Source organism: Filicampus tigris, chromosome 12 (genome assembly GCF_054856515.1).
Source record: "Filicampus tigris isolate MCC_2025a chromosome 12, RoL_Ftig_1.0, whole genome shotgun sequence".
Classification (NCBI taxonomy): Eukaryota; Metazoa; Chordata; class Actinopteri; order Syngnathiformes; family Syngnathidae; genus Filicampus; species Filicampus tigris.
Window position 1 is genome coordinate 18,243,796 of NC_141228.1, and position 16,738 is coordinate 18,260,533.

At 43.8% G+C, this 16,738-nt stretch overlaps 1 protein-coding gene across 2 annotated transcripts in view; it reads right to left on the reverse strand.

Annotated features, from left to right (window-relative positions):
• plpp3 (phospholipid phosphatase 3) overlaps positions 1-16,738 on the reverse strand; it is a 46,733-nt gene that overhangs the window by 15,425 nt on the left and 14,570 nt on the right. The window contains exon 5 of one of the 2 annotated variants that reach the window (XM_086047320.1): positions 916-1,070. In XM_086047320.1, the coding sequence (XP_085903446.1) occupies positions 916-1,070 (155 nt within the window). Of the gene's footprint in view, positions 1-461; positions 620-915; positions 1,071-16,738 lie in introns of both variants that reach the window. The other variant, XM_086047319.1, reaches the window with a different exon arrangement.

Here is a 16,738-nt window from a genome sequence, read left to right on the forward strand (position 1 = left end):
ATCAGAACGCCGTGTTTCAACTAGTGGGCCTGCTGGGAACATATTGAAAAAAAATATGTTTAGGTTGACTTTCGCTTTAAGTTACAGTATGTCAACTTTGCAATGCAGTCTCACACACAGAGTTTGGTCTTCATAGAGAAGATAAAATGCTTCATGGATAAAATGTTGTTGGTCAATTTATTTAACCTCTATGAACATACATCCAACACCTCATCATGTCTCAAGCCAAGTCAAGTACCGAGTCTTTAACTCTCTCGTCTCTTCGTTTTTGTCGGGTCAAGTCACATGCCATCAAAACAGTGACGGCACCAAGTTGACTCGAGCCCAAGTCACAATGACTCAAGTTCCCATCTCTGTATACTAAACTAAGGTGGAGCTGCTATAATTTAATGACTAATTGAGGGGGATAAAAGACTTAAGTTGAAGGAGAAAAACAGAGGGAGGTGTTGAGGTCGACTTACAGAGATGATGGCAATAAGAATGCCAACACCGCAAAGCATGGCATCGCTAATGGTGTCGCCCTCTTTTTGGGGGTAGCGGATGGACTCGTCCGAACAGTAAAACCCGCGCTGGTACGGCTTTATGGTGCTAGTCTCAATGATCAGGAAAGGCAGGCTAGCTACAAAACAGAGAGAGGGAGAGCAAGACAGGAAGAAGGAGAGAGAGAGAGAGAGAGAGAGAGAGAGAAAGCACCAGGTCAGTGACACAGACATAAATAGGAGAAAGCACAAGGAGCGCCCTGGCACTCGGGGCTCATGGGATATGGCAGAAGTGGGTGGCCCGAGGATGTCATCCATGGTCTGTGATTCATTTTACTTCTATAAACTTTTCAAAATGTTCCCAAGAAGCCCCCCGTTTCTGCCTTCCATTGTTCCCAAATGCGGTGGGCGCTCGTTGTGGGGTTGGGCCACTTACAGACACCGCAGGCAGTGTCAACCCAACAGAAGTGAGCACCGAGGAGGGCACGGTGCTGTTCTTGTAGGGGTACGTCAGGCTGGAGTCACCGCAGTAAAACCCCCTCTGGTACGGCCGAATAGACGTACGGTGCAGAACAAGGCTGGGCAGCATTGCTACACACACACACACACACACAAATGGATGGATGGATGATGACACACTCATACGCATCTCCATTGCTAATCATCACCTGCCGCATGTAAACTCACCTGTAACCTGAAAGGAAAACATATTAAAAGACCCCACAAGCGTGTGTGTGTGTGAGCAAACGGGATGTTTATGCAGCAAACACTCTCTGGCTGCTCTGATGACAGAGCGACACCCCGCCTTTGACGCGATACCACGCTGGCAGAGCAAATTGACATACAGGGATAAGGAGGTCCATTACCGGAGACCAGAGATGGGAAATTCAAGTCCAGAAAGTAAAAACCCTGCCACAGTTTGGCTTGAGCCACAGGTGCTTCTAATCAACTGAGCTGATCTACCTGTTGGTTGAGTTGGGAGCACCTGTGGCTTAAGCCAAACTGTGGCAGGGTTTTTACTTTCTGGACCTGGATTTCCCATTTCTGCCGGAGACAAAGGATGCTAAAGCCACAGACAATACTCTCCAGTTCACTTCTCTAGTCAGTTGTCAACAAGAGTGACTCGGTGGTATGATTTCTGTATTTGTTTAAATGGCTGACATTATCCAGCCGCTGTAGTCACCCGGCACGGTTAAAACGACGATTCTGTTGACTTATCAAAAGATACCAGCGTCCCAACGCCACATAAAAAACACATTTTACACTACTATGGTTTGTAACTAATATCGTTGGTCGTGATAAGTTTTTTGACAGAGATAAAACTCTTGAAAGTGGAAACAAACATATGTATAAGAAAACGGAACTGAACTGTTCTATTTAGGCAATTAAAGAAAAAAAAAACCTTGTCAGTACATCTTACAGTTGAATGTTTTGGGTTGCTGGAAACCAGGGTGCCATTCCAGTTAGATGATTTATTTATTTATTTTACTTTAAGGCCAAGCAGAATGTCGCAAAAAGATGATGACTTTGCAAGTATGTGGCAGCAAGATGGAGTGAAAAGCATGTCTGCCTCACAGCCTGAAGATATCGGGTTACAACAGGGATAACTCTAATTGTCCTTAGGTGTGATTGTGAGTGTGACTTCTTGTTTGTCTATATGTACCCTCCGATTGACCGGTGACCAGACCAGGGTGTACCCCCATCGTCTGATCCAAAATCAGCTAGACTCCAGCTCAATCCGTAACAAGCACAAGCGCTACAGAAAATGGATAGATCAAGACCTCACACACCACAGAAGACATATCAAAACACAAATCCCCCAAATCCTGGCGTGCAAAGTGCAAACCTTGGCTTCAAACGTGAGGGAATTTAAAAATGTCTGCATATTAAAGCAAACAAATCCAAGCCCACCCAACTGTGGAACATTTTTGCGTATGAGAGCATGTTTGGCGCAGCAGTGACTCATAAATAGATGGAGATGAAGACACTGAGACGTCCCGAAGACCCGCCGACACCCGACTCCAAGCTCTGTTCTCCTTCGTGTCTTTGAGGTTAGGGTCAAAGTGAGAGGTCTCCCTCCCCCTTGCATGTTCCCAGCTAATGAGGCTTTAAAGAACTGCAGCTCTCGTCTCACTGCCGACGGGAGGGAGTGGAGATTGTGTTACCGAGGGCCTGTCCTCTAAAACTCACCAGTAACTGTGTCTCCAATGGAAGAAAAAAAAAAAACCTCAGCACACATCTGATCCACAGCCACTTTGCATGCCATGCTTTGACATCTGCTCCCACTTGGGGCAAAAATGCATTGCCGCAGGTGTCAGACTGACCACCGACTTAATGACCAAGCCACTTCTATTTGAGCGTTCAGTGGTTTGCACGATTGGGCTGCATTTCTGTTCTGTGAGCCCTGGTGTAGATGATAGTGAATGTAGTCTCGACCTGTTATGATAATGACACTACAGCAGGTGCATGGATCAGCCAGAAGAGGACTGCTTTTTATGCCTGGACTTGAAAACAACAATTTCAACACCTAAACCAAGGCAAAAAGTTTTGCCTGTCTCTGACCTAAACCAAGCTCACATTTTTGGGCAGCTGAATTAGCTATGCACCCTGCCATGACATAATCATAGTTTTTTGTTTGTTTGTTTTTTTACTACACAAGAAAAATGATCGCATTTTAAAAGCCGTTTTGAAAAGAAGCCTAGCCTTTGTATGAGATCAAGGTGTAGATTTCATCGATTGGTGGTAAACTCCATCTGCTGTCGAGCACCATCGAAAGCTCTTGAGCCTTAGGGTAAACTGTTTATACCGTCTGGAGGGAAACGTGGCGGTCCGTGTGTCAAAGGGCAGCAGATGGGATGGGCACCTGCACAAATAGGGCACAGCGATAGGAGGGGGCCCCAAGGGGACTCGGGCCTGGCTTTGATTTTGACTCATGAGAAGAAAGGCAATGGTAGGATTCTGCCCCGTATATTCCCGTGAGTCGTTTAGCTTAATGCCAGAGTGAACTTGGTCGCACTTTAATACCTTACGCAGTGAAAACACCAGTGGGCGTTGTGCTAATGCCCAGCACAAAGCCAATACCGCTGGGTAAACACTCATCACGAGTTGAACCGTTTTCTTCTGAGTGGTTGTGTGAGGGGGAGAGGTCCTGGGAAGTGGGTTGGGGGTTGGGGGGATTCACATGCTAATTCTGAGAAGCCAAAGAAGGTTAGTGGCTTAACAGTCATGAGAAACACAGCCGCACACGCTAGCCAATGCTTAGTGAGGACACCACTGAATAGCAAGTGAAAGCGAGCTTTTGACAATGAACGAAAGACTCTCTAGTATCCGAATGCCTTGAAATGCCAAAGTCATCTGCGCCACTGACCAGTACTGTTTCTCTGAAAAGTTGCCACTGACGGTACAGTTTGGTTTGAAACGGTGCTGATCGTTGGCAACTCGATTCCAAAACGGTGGAGCAGCGCCGTAAATGGGCTTCCCATTCCATTCTCGTTGTTGTACCAGAGTGAAATGTCCCATACCGGTAGGTACTGGAACAAACAATTGCAGTCGGTAAGCCATGAAATGTTTGTCAAAAACTGGTATGCTTTACGTATTAGGTGCCGTACCAATTAGAAAGAAACAGTACTGTTAAAGGAAAATGAGGTTTTAAAAGGCATCTACCGTATACCCCCAGATCCCAGCTTCGCAAAATGGTCAAGGGCGACAATTGTAAAGCAGGGTGTACGGCAAAGGCCCGATTATCGAATGTCGCTGAAAGATCATCCCGAGTGAATATCCTCTGGTGAGAGGTGTGTTACAAGTGAATCCTGCTCTCCAATTTGCTCGGAAAACGGTCACGGCACACAAGCAGAAAGAACACGGTGATTCTTTTCCTTGCCATGAATATTTGAACGCGAGAAGCCTGGGGTTTTTAGGTTGCTTCAAGACACAACGCCTTCACCACAAATCATCTTGAATCTGGAATTGTGAAATCTTTTCTTAAATTAGTCCAAGGATGGAGACTTGCTTCTCAGAATCTGTTTTGTCATCACCGTTATTGCTGCCTGATTCAGGTTCTTCCATGTCACTACTATACCGTTTTATTTTCTGCATTATGAGACCCAAAGATCTCAGCCAATCAAGACCTCAACCGCGTTCACTTTCCCTATCTCTCTTTAGGTCTATTTTTAAATCTTGTCATCATGCGCGGAGGGTGAAAAAGTAACAAGACCATTTGACAAAGTAAAGAGCAGAAAGCACAGATTGTGTTTCTGGTGGGGTCTCACACTTTTTAACTCATTCAGTGCCAGACATTTTCAGATCTTCTTTTATTGGGATTGAATGGCTGGACTGTGAAAAGACAAATAAATACATCCTTGGCACTGAATGACTTCAAAATTGGTTCCGATGTAAATCTGTATGTGCACACCCCGCATTAACTTCATCTGCAGGGAGAAGAAACGTGACCTCCTTTGTTGGGATAAAGATTGAGTGACCTTCGCAAGGCACGCTGACCCGGACTGAGTGTAAGAGTGATGAGGGACGTGGCAGATGCAGCACTGAAAACAAACGTGATGGTCGGTACATGGGGGAGAAAGAGAAAGAGGTGGTCCGCCCTGTTGTGCGTCAGTGAATTAAAAACCATGGGCTTTAGAAGCCCTGTCATGAAGTCAGTAATGTTCAGTGACACTTGAGATTCTCCTGGGTGAGAATGAGCTCGAAAACATTTCGCCCTCTTACGGCTGTGGTCTGAGCTCTCTCTGACGGCGCCATAATTCTTTATGGCATAGCCTGAAAAAAGTACAGAGTGCGGAAACACGCACGGAGTGGGTGGCTGGACCAGCCGGGGAACGGTTCTATTAGTCTTATCAGATGCGGTCATGCATTTCTCTCACTAAGTTCGTGAGAGGAAACCACTTTGTACCATTTGACATTACTCGCTCCCGCGGCCCAATACAGAAAGACGGGGAGGGACGGAGGGAAGGAGGCAGTTCTCCGGCTGCTTGAAGTGGTGTTTATATGCACAGGTCACAGTTGGGTCTTTGAGCCGTGTGTGACTGCCATCCACTCAAAAACCAATCACATGCTTCCTGCTCTGAAAAAAAAGCAGATTACAGCGTTCCCTGTTTGCTGTACCGCATTTATTTTAGTGATGTTTTGAAATGAGGTATTACAGGATACTTACTGCAATGGCGTCGCAAGTGGGAAAGGAGAGCCACAGTCACCAATTGTTTTCCTTTATTGAATGCCGCTAGAATCTCGACTCAAACCTTCTTGTGTGGAGTTTGTGGGTTTTCTCATAGAAGACTCGAAATTGTCCATAAATGCAAATAATTGCGTATAATTGCTTGTTTGTCTTAGCTGGTGACCACTCTTGGGTGTACTCACTCAAAGTCAGCTGTGATAGGACCCAGCTCATCCGCCACCCTTAATGAAGGTTGGATTGTTGCACCCTGACGTTTGAAGTTGTACTACTTGAAATCTGACTGGTGAGGTGAAAAATAGCTAGAGTGTTTGGTGATGTGTTTGTTTACTTGATATTTGAAAACCTGTGTGAGGCAGATTACATAGCCGGGTGCCAGTTTGATTGGCTTTGGGGTTAATTTTGGTATAGCGGGAGTCAGATTAGCCATGTGGCTCCCTTCCAGGTCTCAAACTGCTCATCCGGCAGACACAAAGAAAAGTGCTTTATCCTGTTTCTACCGTGGGACGGTTTAGTTCAGCTCGGCTTGGTTGCGTGAGCGTAAGTAGGAGATGGGGAGTGAATCACATACTGCAAGTCTCAAGGCTTAAATGTTGACGTTTCAAGCAAGTCCCAAGTTACTGTGACAATTATCAAGCAAGTTGAGTAAGTAAGTCATACAATCTTGCTGAGTCACAACACATATTCTCACAATAGCTACTTTACGCTCAGCACCTGCACTTGGATTAGTTAGCGGTACTGAAACATTGCGAATGGCATAATTTGATAATGGTCCCAAACCAGTGTCTGTATTGTCTATCACTTTATTGTCTTTTCAATTAAACGCATAACCGTCATGAAGCTTAGTTCATGTTTGACCCGCTATCTGTTAGCTTAACTGAGAAATTAACGTAGCTTGCCTGTCTGTGGGATTCATACTGATGGATGAAATTCGATACGTAGTTCTTGTGTCGCTTATGTTTGAGCAAACCTTGCATGTTGCCGTTCTTTCGTTCCTGCCCAAGTTGATCAAAAACAGAATATTGGAAATCAAATGTAATCATCTTCGGCTTTCCCTCCATGATATTTGCTTCCTAGCATCATAGCACCATAGCACCGGCCTACTGGTGGGTTGCCAGTTTTGCGGTTGGTCTTACACAAAAAATATAATTTCAAAAACAAAACAAACGGCGCATCATCTTGAAAATGCAGATTTTCAAATGCTTGTCAAGTCACATACTTCAAGTCAAGTTGGGTCTCATAAATACATAGTCAAAGAATTTAAAGGTTTCTACCAAGCAAGTCCCAAGTCCTAAAATACTGTCGGTGACTTGAGTCTGCCTCGTGTCTCCAACCTCTGGTAAGCAGGATGGCGATAGCTGAGTCAGATACCTTAACGGTGTGACATCATAATAGGCTATGTGCTGACATGATGTGTAAACAAGAAACTAACAGCATTAAATCCTCCTTCAGTCTTAGTCATAATCCAGGGTCAACAGACAGTGGTGTATCCATGGTACCGCTGTACTTGGTTCCCTTAATAGATTGGCTAAAGAGCCAATCGAATCACATGGAAACACGAATTTGTCATCAGTCCAGCAAGTTGTCTGGCACTGTTCTGTTAACGGGATTTTCCACGAGGATTGCAAACACTAGCTGGTCTTACATGGGTTAATGTTCCAAATGGATTCCACTTGACATGATACGAATATCCCCGTGGAGCAGTGAAAGTTCTCAGACCTGAGCAGCACCCTTCTGGGCCCGCTATTCACATTTTAATAGGCTTTGGCGGCTTTCGGGAGCAGAATTAGAACGATATATCCCGATTATAGCAAGCATCGGTGAACGTCAGCCAGCGCGAGAGGCGACTTGGGGAGGGGAAGGGGGCGGAGCCCAGCGGAAGAAGCCGCATTGTGGTTTGCTCTAACGGAGGATTTCCGCGTCCCCTCTCTCAAAACGGGACAAACTGACCTGTGCCGAAAAAGAACGAGGCGGGGAAAGAACAATTGGGTGGAAGGCTAGCGATGGGCGGAGGCCGCTCAACTTCATCTTTCTCCACTCAATCAAACTTTACACCCTTTGTCCTGGAATCAGTAGCTCGTTGCTATGTGGAAAAACTTGACGCTGGTGCCTATTCTCACTTAGTAGTAAAAGGAAAAAATCTGTAAACAGGAGAAAACATACATTTTTTTGTTTGTTGTCACTTGGTAGCTGTTTGTACGAAAAGTAGCTGTAATTAGTGGAAGATGTACACATTTTGTAAAGTGAGTCATTGTACCCCAGCTCCGTTACATCCAGGCCCATCCCAGTCTCGTGAGGAAACCCGACATACTTCCAGCAATTCAAAGTCACTCGATGCTTTCAATGCAACGTAAACTAAGTCAACACTAAAGCCAAACACTCAAAAGTGGCCTCTGTGTGCGGATATTGTATGCGGGCCATTCAATGTGTGTGCCGGCGCGAGAGTAGGAAATGTATCAATTCAGTAGGAAATCGTGCGAAATGTCAATTTAAAAGGAAAGTGGTACTAGCGCTAATGTTATCTGCAGCTGTGGTTTCAATCAAAAATTGGTCGATGTGTTTTCTGTCTGCAGGAAAGTTCGCATTTTAAAGGGAATCTGTTCTGAATTGCCTTACCTGGATACATAAAGGTGAAATAAATACATTAGGAATAGAGTTGTATTTTTTTTTAATTCACCTGTTAAAATATGACTTTCTTTACCTCGTTAAACTTTGGCATTAATATCATGGTATTACAATTTTATGTTGAAAAAAATACAACTTTATTCTCATAACCTTCCGCTGCCCCCCCCCCCTAAAAACAACATTTCTCATCATCACTTCATGACTTTTTTTTAAAGAAACAGGCAGCTTTTTGATTGATATGGCGATGAATTGGCGTTAGGATGATGACACTGTCCTTGGGAAAAAAAAAAAATCTCCCTGTAAGGAGTCCCTGGACCCCAAAAGTTTGAAACCCCTGATCTACAGTAAATGAAGCTCTTCCTTGCCTTGAAAGCATATCTAAGTGCGCTTGCTGATCTTGCCTGATGCTGTTAAGGCATTAATATCATCCCTGTGTGCATCCCGCCTCACGCTCCTTCGCACACAATGGGATTAGCTTTGAGAGGATCTCTGCCAAATCCCCGCTGACTGTTCCATCTTGCTTTTATTGTCAGTCCACTCTGGTCACGACATGTCTCTTTCTATCTGTCTTTTTTTTTTTTTTTTTTTTTTTTAATTTAATTGGAGAACTGGTGAGCAAACTGGGGTGCACAATAAATCCGTCTCAGTGCTCTCAACCTGGGATGCTTCACTTCTATTCTGTGGTCACGGAGGTGGCAAAAGTACTCACACTGTGTACACTGTCGGCCTGGTACACACACATACGCGGATATTTCAGATCTTAAAAGATTGTTTGTCTGTTAAGACCGCATACACGAAGATTAAAAAAAAATAATCAGGCATTTAACAATTTTAAATGGACTTTGTGTGGTGTGCTCCGATAATCTCAACACACAAAGATTCTTTTCCACCACCCATCTAAAAACTAAGCAAAAAAAATAAAAAATAAAACCTCTACAGAAACTGCCAGGTATGTTGCGCCGATGTTTCCTCAGTGGTTCCAATGTCGTCAAAAAATACTTGCTCTGGATCTTGCCGTCTGGGGAACCCACTTTTCTACAAAAATCAGGGACAACATTTTTCGGTTTACTTTTTTTTTTTTTTTTTTTTTTTTTTTAAAAGGCCGCTTCCTTGTTCGTCAGCCAGGGTTTTCCTTCGATTGGCTACATTCTGTTCCACGTCAAAGCTTACAGAGTCATGTCAGATTTCCCCATATCGTCATCACACACGGTCGTAAATATTGAACACATTAAATATCTAAGATATTATATAAATATTTGTATACTGGAAATAGAAGTACTGATTCAACTCAACAAGTGAAAAAGTACAGACTGTGAAATGCTTTGGCTCAGGCTTTTATTCTATCAAAACAACCATGTTCCCTGGTTCGGATGCCTCAACGGTATATTTCTGCTGTCCCTGTTTTAACCACCTTATAAGTCCCCAAGATCACATTTAAATGTAGGGAGTTCAAGTAAAAAGTCGTCTCGGACAGATAGCTGAAAAATCGACCTACTGTCGCAAGTGCAGCCAGCGAGCGACTGTGTGTGGCCTTTGTGGAGGGTGCAAGAGCGCAAGTGAGCAGAATCATGGAAGACTAAAGGTGAGGGACATGACACACATACTGTAGCTCTAGAATTCCACTGCCTGTGTCGCCGCGTCTGCGTCTTGTGTCTGTGTGGGCCCGCGTGGGTGTCAAGAGTGGATGACTGTGGCTTGACTGGCAGTGTCTGCAAAGATTTTGACCCCGCAAACATTTTTGAGATGCTCACCGCTGAAGTCTCCCGCAGTCTAAACACACAAACCCGGCTTGTCGCAAACAAACCCCAGACCTTATTTGCACATATTCATTGTGGTTCGCCTGCTGTATAATAAACACGCATGAGTGACTCTACGATCAGTTGCTACAATTGGCTGGCTGGATTTACACTGCAGGTCCAAGCGGCCAATTCTGATTTAATGTCTATATCAGATGTTTGGCTTTTTTTGTATGTCTATTTAAACATACATTTTAAGTGACACATCCTATTTGGTTGAGTTTATATGCACAAAACTCAAGAAACAAGGCCCAAATTGCACAAATATAATTTCAATATAAAACACCACCGCATACAAAAAAATACGGTTGTGCCTTGACAGATGAGTGGCACATTTCCAAACTGTGCCACTTGGGAAAGAAAAAGTTGGAATTTTATCACTTGAACCATGCAGTATTAAATCCAGCTTTTGTTTCCTGATGTGTGTCACACATGAAAGGTCACAAAACACATACACGTGCACACACCGCGCAGCGGCTCAGCGGCTGAGGTCAGCAGAGTGGTCTACAGAGTGAATCCCTGTCCTGCCCCTCCCACCATGTGGCAACCGGGGGGCCACTACAGCAGCATGTGCTTACTCAGAGAGATTTTATTGACAAGAGTAAATGCCATTTTTACTTTTTGTTTTTTTTATCCAAGCAGGCATATGCCAGGACACTCTCAAGGGGGCTTTCAGCAGCAGGTTCCTGTATTTCCGTTGGCTTGTGGGCACTTTAAACAGAACAAAATGTGAAAAACTGAGTCGATTTGAAAACAGGAGGATCTCTACAGTACCTCCCACTCCTCTAGTGTAAAATAAAAAAAAAGTTAAATGAAACTACCAAGTAAACCTTCTGTTACATGCCTATTTCTAAAAATGAACCTTCTGCCCCACTGCAACATAACATACAATAGCAATGAGGCTAATTTACAAAACAACTCCCAACGTTTCTCTGCCGATGTCATGATCAGTGGGGTGAAGATCCAGAGCCACTTTCAACTCATAGCCAGAGGTTACATGTCTCCACGCATCGCATACTCACTGCCGCCTCCTTGAGTTTAAGTGCTTTTATTGTCTTTACGGGTGCTTCTCTTTTTCCCCCCCACTCTCTTGGCTCTGCTTCTGCAAGTAGAAGCAAGCAGCAAGCTGTTGCGCACACTCGCCGGCGAGAGGACGAGAGCCAGCCCCCCGAGAAACGCAGAATGATAACCAGGCGACCGAACACGGCCCAATTGTAGACGCCCACCGACGAATTATGCATGCATTAGTCGGCGAGATTCAACCTGCTGTTCCGACAAAACTGAGCCCACAGTTAGGCGCACACTTGTGGGCGAGATTCAACCTGCTGCTATACATACACTTGCTGGCAAGAGCAAGCCCACCGTTATGTATATAAAACTCACTGGGAAAAAAACTGAGTCCACAGTTAGGTACACACTTGATGGCGAGGTACACCCTGCTGTTAAGGCCTAGATAGACCAAACCGACGTAAGCCGTATACAAAATTATTGCGAAAGTTATTGAGGCATGGAAACTGTTTTAGATTGTGCAATAAGTGCATAAAACGTCTCCTTTAAGAGTCCCACGCTGCTGTTTTGCTGGAAATCAGATCCGCTCCCCCTGTTAACAAGTTGAGGGAGGCAAGGGGATATTTATAATGTCTTTAAAAAAAAAAGATCAACTATCAGTGGGCCACGGTGGTGGTTGAAAGGGCAGGCCGAGCGCTCAGCTGCTTCTATGAAGGGGAAATCTGAGCAGCGCCCAAGGGGGTCGGGTTGAGCGGGCCGCATCGGGCTATTTGGCCGCTTGGTGGGCCGGCTCGCTGACTGGCTGACTGGGCGTTGCACTCTTGATGCCATAATGGCATTGCTGCCCCGAGGGACGAAAGTCCGGCAACAGAGAGGAGGGCTAGACTCGTCTTTGAAACCCGACGCTCGTGTTCAGGATAACGGCTAGGGGCATTCCTTCCCTTTCTTGTCTGCCATTGGCCCTCATGTGCTCCTCATTACCTTGATCACGGGCGAACAATGAGTGTCAAACCAGAGCCTGCGTGTGAACGATCTGTGCAATGGTTAGTGTGGAGTTCTTCTTTGTATGTTAACAGGATAAGGCTCAGTGACGACAACCAGAGGTGGCAAAAGTACTCACAAACTCTACTAAAGTAGAACTACAAACACTAAAAAACATTAAAAAAAATAAATAAAAACACTCCGGTTGAAGTTGAAATATTGATTCAACTCCTTTACTTGGGTAAAAATAAAAAAAATACAGGTCCTGAAATACAAAAGTAAAAAGTAATTGTGAGTTTCTGGTCAATTATATACTCAATGACTTTTACAAAAAACCTTTTCTGTTTTTGTACAGAGCACAAGCTAGCATTGGCTAAGTCTTGAAACAATGTTTCCGTAGCATTGAACGACTTTATGAAGTGAGTAACCCAAAAATTCTAAATTAGCTAATGATAACTTTTTTCCAGATAATTTTGGAATGGAAGAAGCTGGTAGTTTTTAGGCTGGCACTCGACGAAGAACATGAAGAACATTATAACATGGAAAACGATTAGCTTGCTTCTCCCAATCTGATGTGTCATCGTCGTTAAAGCACCTTGTGTTCATCTTCCTCCATTTCGCTGCTCTCCCTCTTTTTTGTGCATTGTAAGTCCCCAAGATCTCAATCAATCGAGATTAAAACTCCGGTTGACTTTATCTCTTGCTATTTGGAATTTTGGTGACTGATGTCTGTTTTCAAATAAAGTAACAAAAAATAAAGAGTCATCAGAAAAATAAATACTCAAAGCACAGATAACTAAAAAAAAAAAAAAAAAAAACTATTTCAGTACGGTAATGAAGTATTTGTATCTTCATTACTTCCCACCACTGGCCAAGGTTCAGATCAGGCCATGCTCGCTAATAAAGATACAGAGCTGATTAGCATCCAAGAGCTAGCCACAGCCGAGCAGATAAGTGCTACGAGATGCCCTCCAGCTAACAATAATAATGTGGCTCGTCGCGGCAACAAACTATTGATACATCACCAAGTGGCCATGAGTCCTTCTCTGCCATTCACATATTCGCCCCCGCCCCACCAAAACTGTCTGCCACAGACCCGTTGGTCCTCATTAGGGGAAACAAAGGAGCTCCGAGATGCATCAAAAGGCTTATTGTCTTCCGTGAAACAGTGAAAAGTCCCAACCCCCGCACCCCAAACATAGCATCTCTAAATCCACACAATATGCACACACACACACACACACTCAGAGAGGATTATAGCCCGCTGCGTAGTAAGAGAAAGTGACAGACAAGGGAGGCCTGTGTACCAACAGGGAGGCCCAGGCTGGGACAGCATGGTGCACCACAACCATGCAGCGAGGACCGCAGCTTGGTCTCTGGCAAGCACTGCTGCACTAGAGACTAAAAGTGCATAGATAGGCTTCTTCTCATATCATGCGACTGGATCTACACAAGTCTCTTAATTGGTTCATTGATCCAAACGAAACACTGTCATTCACATCCTTCCATGACATAAAACCATTTCAGCCTCCACCCCAAAAAATAAGCAATAAAAACGTTTGTAATGGTTTAAAAAATATCCCTCTAAAATATAATTCTATAAACTTTTTTTTTTTGGCTTCAATTCAATGAACATGCTGCTGCTCCTTCTAGTGTGTATGCATTGGCCAGCATAATACATAAATATGGACATGTTTAACATGAAGCTGCACAGCTCCTCCATAAGGTGCATTGACATTAGTTGTGTGAGGATAAAGAATATATGCCAGTTTATTGTTATGATATCTGTCGACAGGTGCACCTTCACCAGTTGCGCTCAAAACTCGTGTAAAGGGTTATAACACAGCAACAATGATGCTATTTGTTAGCCCTTTAATGGTGGCTCCCATTGTTTTAGCATTAAGCTAGAAGACTTTAGTAGGGTCACTGGTCGCAGAGTGTGTGCAAATTCTAGACAAATAGGCAAGATTCAATATTCAAATCCAGAACCCACGAACTGTGAGGCAGACTTGCTAGCCACTAGTTTATCGTGCTGCCTCTATAATTGGATGACTTCAACTGCGAGAAAGGTTTGGGAAACCGTTTTCTTGACTAATCACAAACCCAGCAAACACCTTTCGGATGAACTACAACTCCCCAACTTCCCACAATCACACTTCAAAACATCATATTTTAGTGTGCTAGGCCTCATGTCCCCAAATTTTTGTCCACATGCTGTATTAGCAGAGTAGGTAGAGTGTCAAAAAGGTTTACAAAGCTTCTGTGGGAGTATCGACATCCTGAGCTAGCTAAGATCCCGCCAAGGCAATAAAAAGCTCAAACACACACACACATACACACACAAACACACGAAAGTTTACAGTGAGGCACTGAGGTGTAATTGCACACCAATCTAAATAAGCACTCGTGAGTGTATTTACCTGAGAGGGCTGTAATCATAAATGATCGTAAAGACTATTGTTACACATGGCAAACGTCAGATGCGCTGTAAAGAGTGAACGCAGACAAAGAGTGTCAAATAGACAAGAGGAGACACTTTGAGCGTCAAAAGACGGTCAACTTGTCTCTACGGCAACCACACGGGAACAGATGTCAAAAAAAAAAAATCTTACTGTTTACTCGGCAGTTTAATAGGTGAAAATGAATGCGCACGCACTTACCTTCGTGGCTGGCCAGTTGCTTCTGCACTGAAGCAGTACAGTGATTCGTTTTTAACAGAACAAGCGTACGTAAATGTATCCAAACAGACTATTTTCAGTCATTAACATCCAGGCTTTCGATCTTGAGGTGACATAACGCTGCACAGTGAGCACCAGCTGCAGAGTGAGGAAAAAGCAGCATTTCTCAGACACTTGAGTGTTCAAGAGAGGTAAGAGATTTGCTCTCAAGCTACTTTCAAACTGGCGAATAATGTGTAAAAAATAACAGACGACATGGGGGCGGATAAATGGCACGAATTTCTGAAAAATATGAAATTCACCATATATAGACACGTGACGTTTCCACCCGACAGCGATATTTTATATGCTGTAGGTATGCAGTCTGACATGTGTCAATAACACAACTTTGGGTCAAAAATGGACCAATTCACTAATTGGGTCAATTTGACCCACCTTCTTGCTTTTTCTGGGGACAAAACAGACCAATGTTTGGATTGTTTTGTACAAAACGACCCATTTTTTACGTTGTTTTCTGCAAAAACAACCCAGAAAATTGGGTCAAATTGACCCAGGTAGTGAATCGTCCATTATTTATATGTTATTTTTAACCCAACTGTTTTTTAGCGTGTACAGAGGCACAGGACGATGCACCTGATTTTATAAATTATATTTTTTTGTTCAGTTTCTGTACCAAATGGCAAACGGACCAGTAGTTGGGAAACATTACTTCAGACTACATCTAATGACAGCTCTGGGCACCCATAAAGCCATGGGATACGCCCCCCCCCCACCCCCCCAAACACACACACACACACTCACACCTCTAATAGCAGCCTTTGGCAGACACGCATATCCCAGGGGTTCAAGCATTTTAGTCAGGCGACAGACCAGCCAATGATGGAATACGATGCCACACACTCAGACCCACACAAAACCACGACAGCGAAATATACAGCGATCTGCTGCATAACACGATGCCAAAGGACTCCGCAACATAAACACGCCCACCGCAACTCACAAGATGTAAATATCATGATCCACATATTTTTTATCCTGACGATTGTGGCGGCATATTTTGTTGCGGTGCGTCTCGCAAATGTCACAAAGCAGGCATGTGGTCACAATATGTGTCTATTTTCTCAACCAGCTTTGACCTCATTCGCTTTTAAAGGCGGTTAAAAATAAATTTAAATCCACGTTACGTTGGTTTCTCAGGAGGCTCCTGGGTCAGTTTGACCCATTGCATGATTAATGGTGCAAAAAGAATCTGAAATGTAAAAAAACCCCTCAAAACCTTTCACACCAAATCACTACTTTTAACTGTTTTCTGTTTCTTATATTTCTTTAACATTTAATGGAACAATTTTAACCACAACAAAGGGGATTTCAAAAGTCACTGACAATGTTGTGGTTCACTCGCCTGCACGCTCTAAAAGCAGTTGGGTTAAAAAGAACACAATTTTGGGTCAAAAATTAACCAAAGCACAAATTGGGTCAATTTGACCCACCTCCCAAATTTTGGGGTCATTTGGTACAATACTGCCCATTTTGGGGTTGTTTTCTGCAAAACAACCCAGAAAGTTGGGTCAAATTGACCCCAGTGGATCTGTCCTTTTTTGACCCAAAATTGTTTTATCTCTAAACCCAACTGCTTTTAGAGTGTGACTGACTTCCATCTGAGCACCGTGGATTCCGTTCCCACTCAGGGATGATGTGAATGCGAGCATGAATGACTATGTACTATAATTAAGAGGTGGCCAGTCCAAGTTCGAGGAAAGGGGAATTGGAGCTACACAAAGTCGAACAAAAAACAAACTTCAGGTGAACATTTAACCCAAGCTGAAATTGAGCTTGTCTGGTGTCTTTACCGAGTCGTATCTGCGTTCTATCACGCCACTTCTCTTAAACTTTCAACTAAATTGTACCAGCCCCTGAGTTACTCCCCAATATCCCACGCTTGGAGCGAAGCAACAAACAAATCATGTCAAAGGTTAATCCAACCTC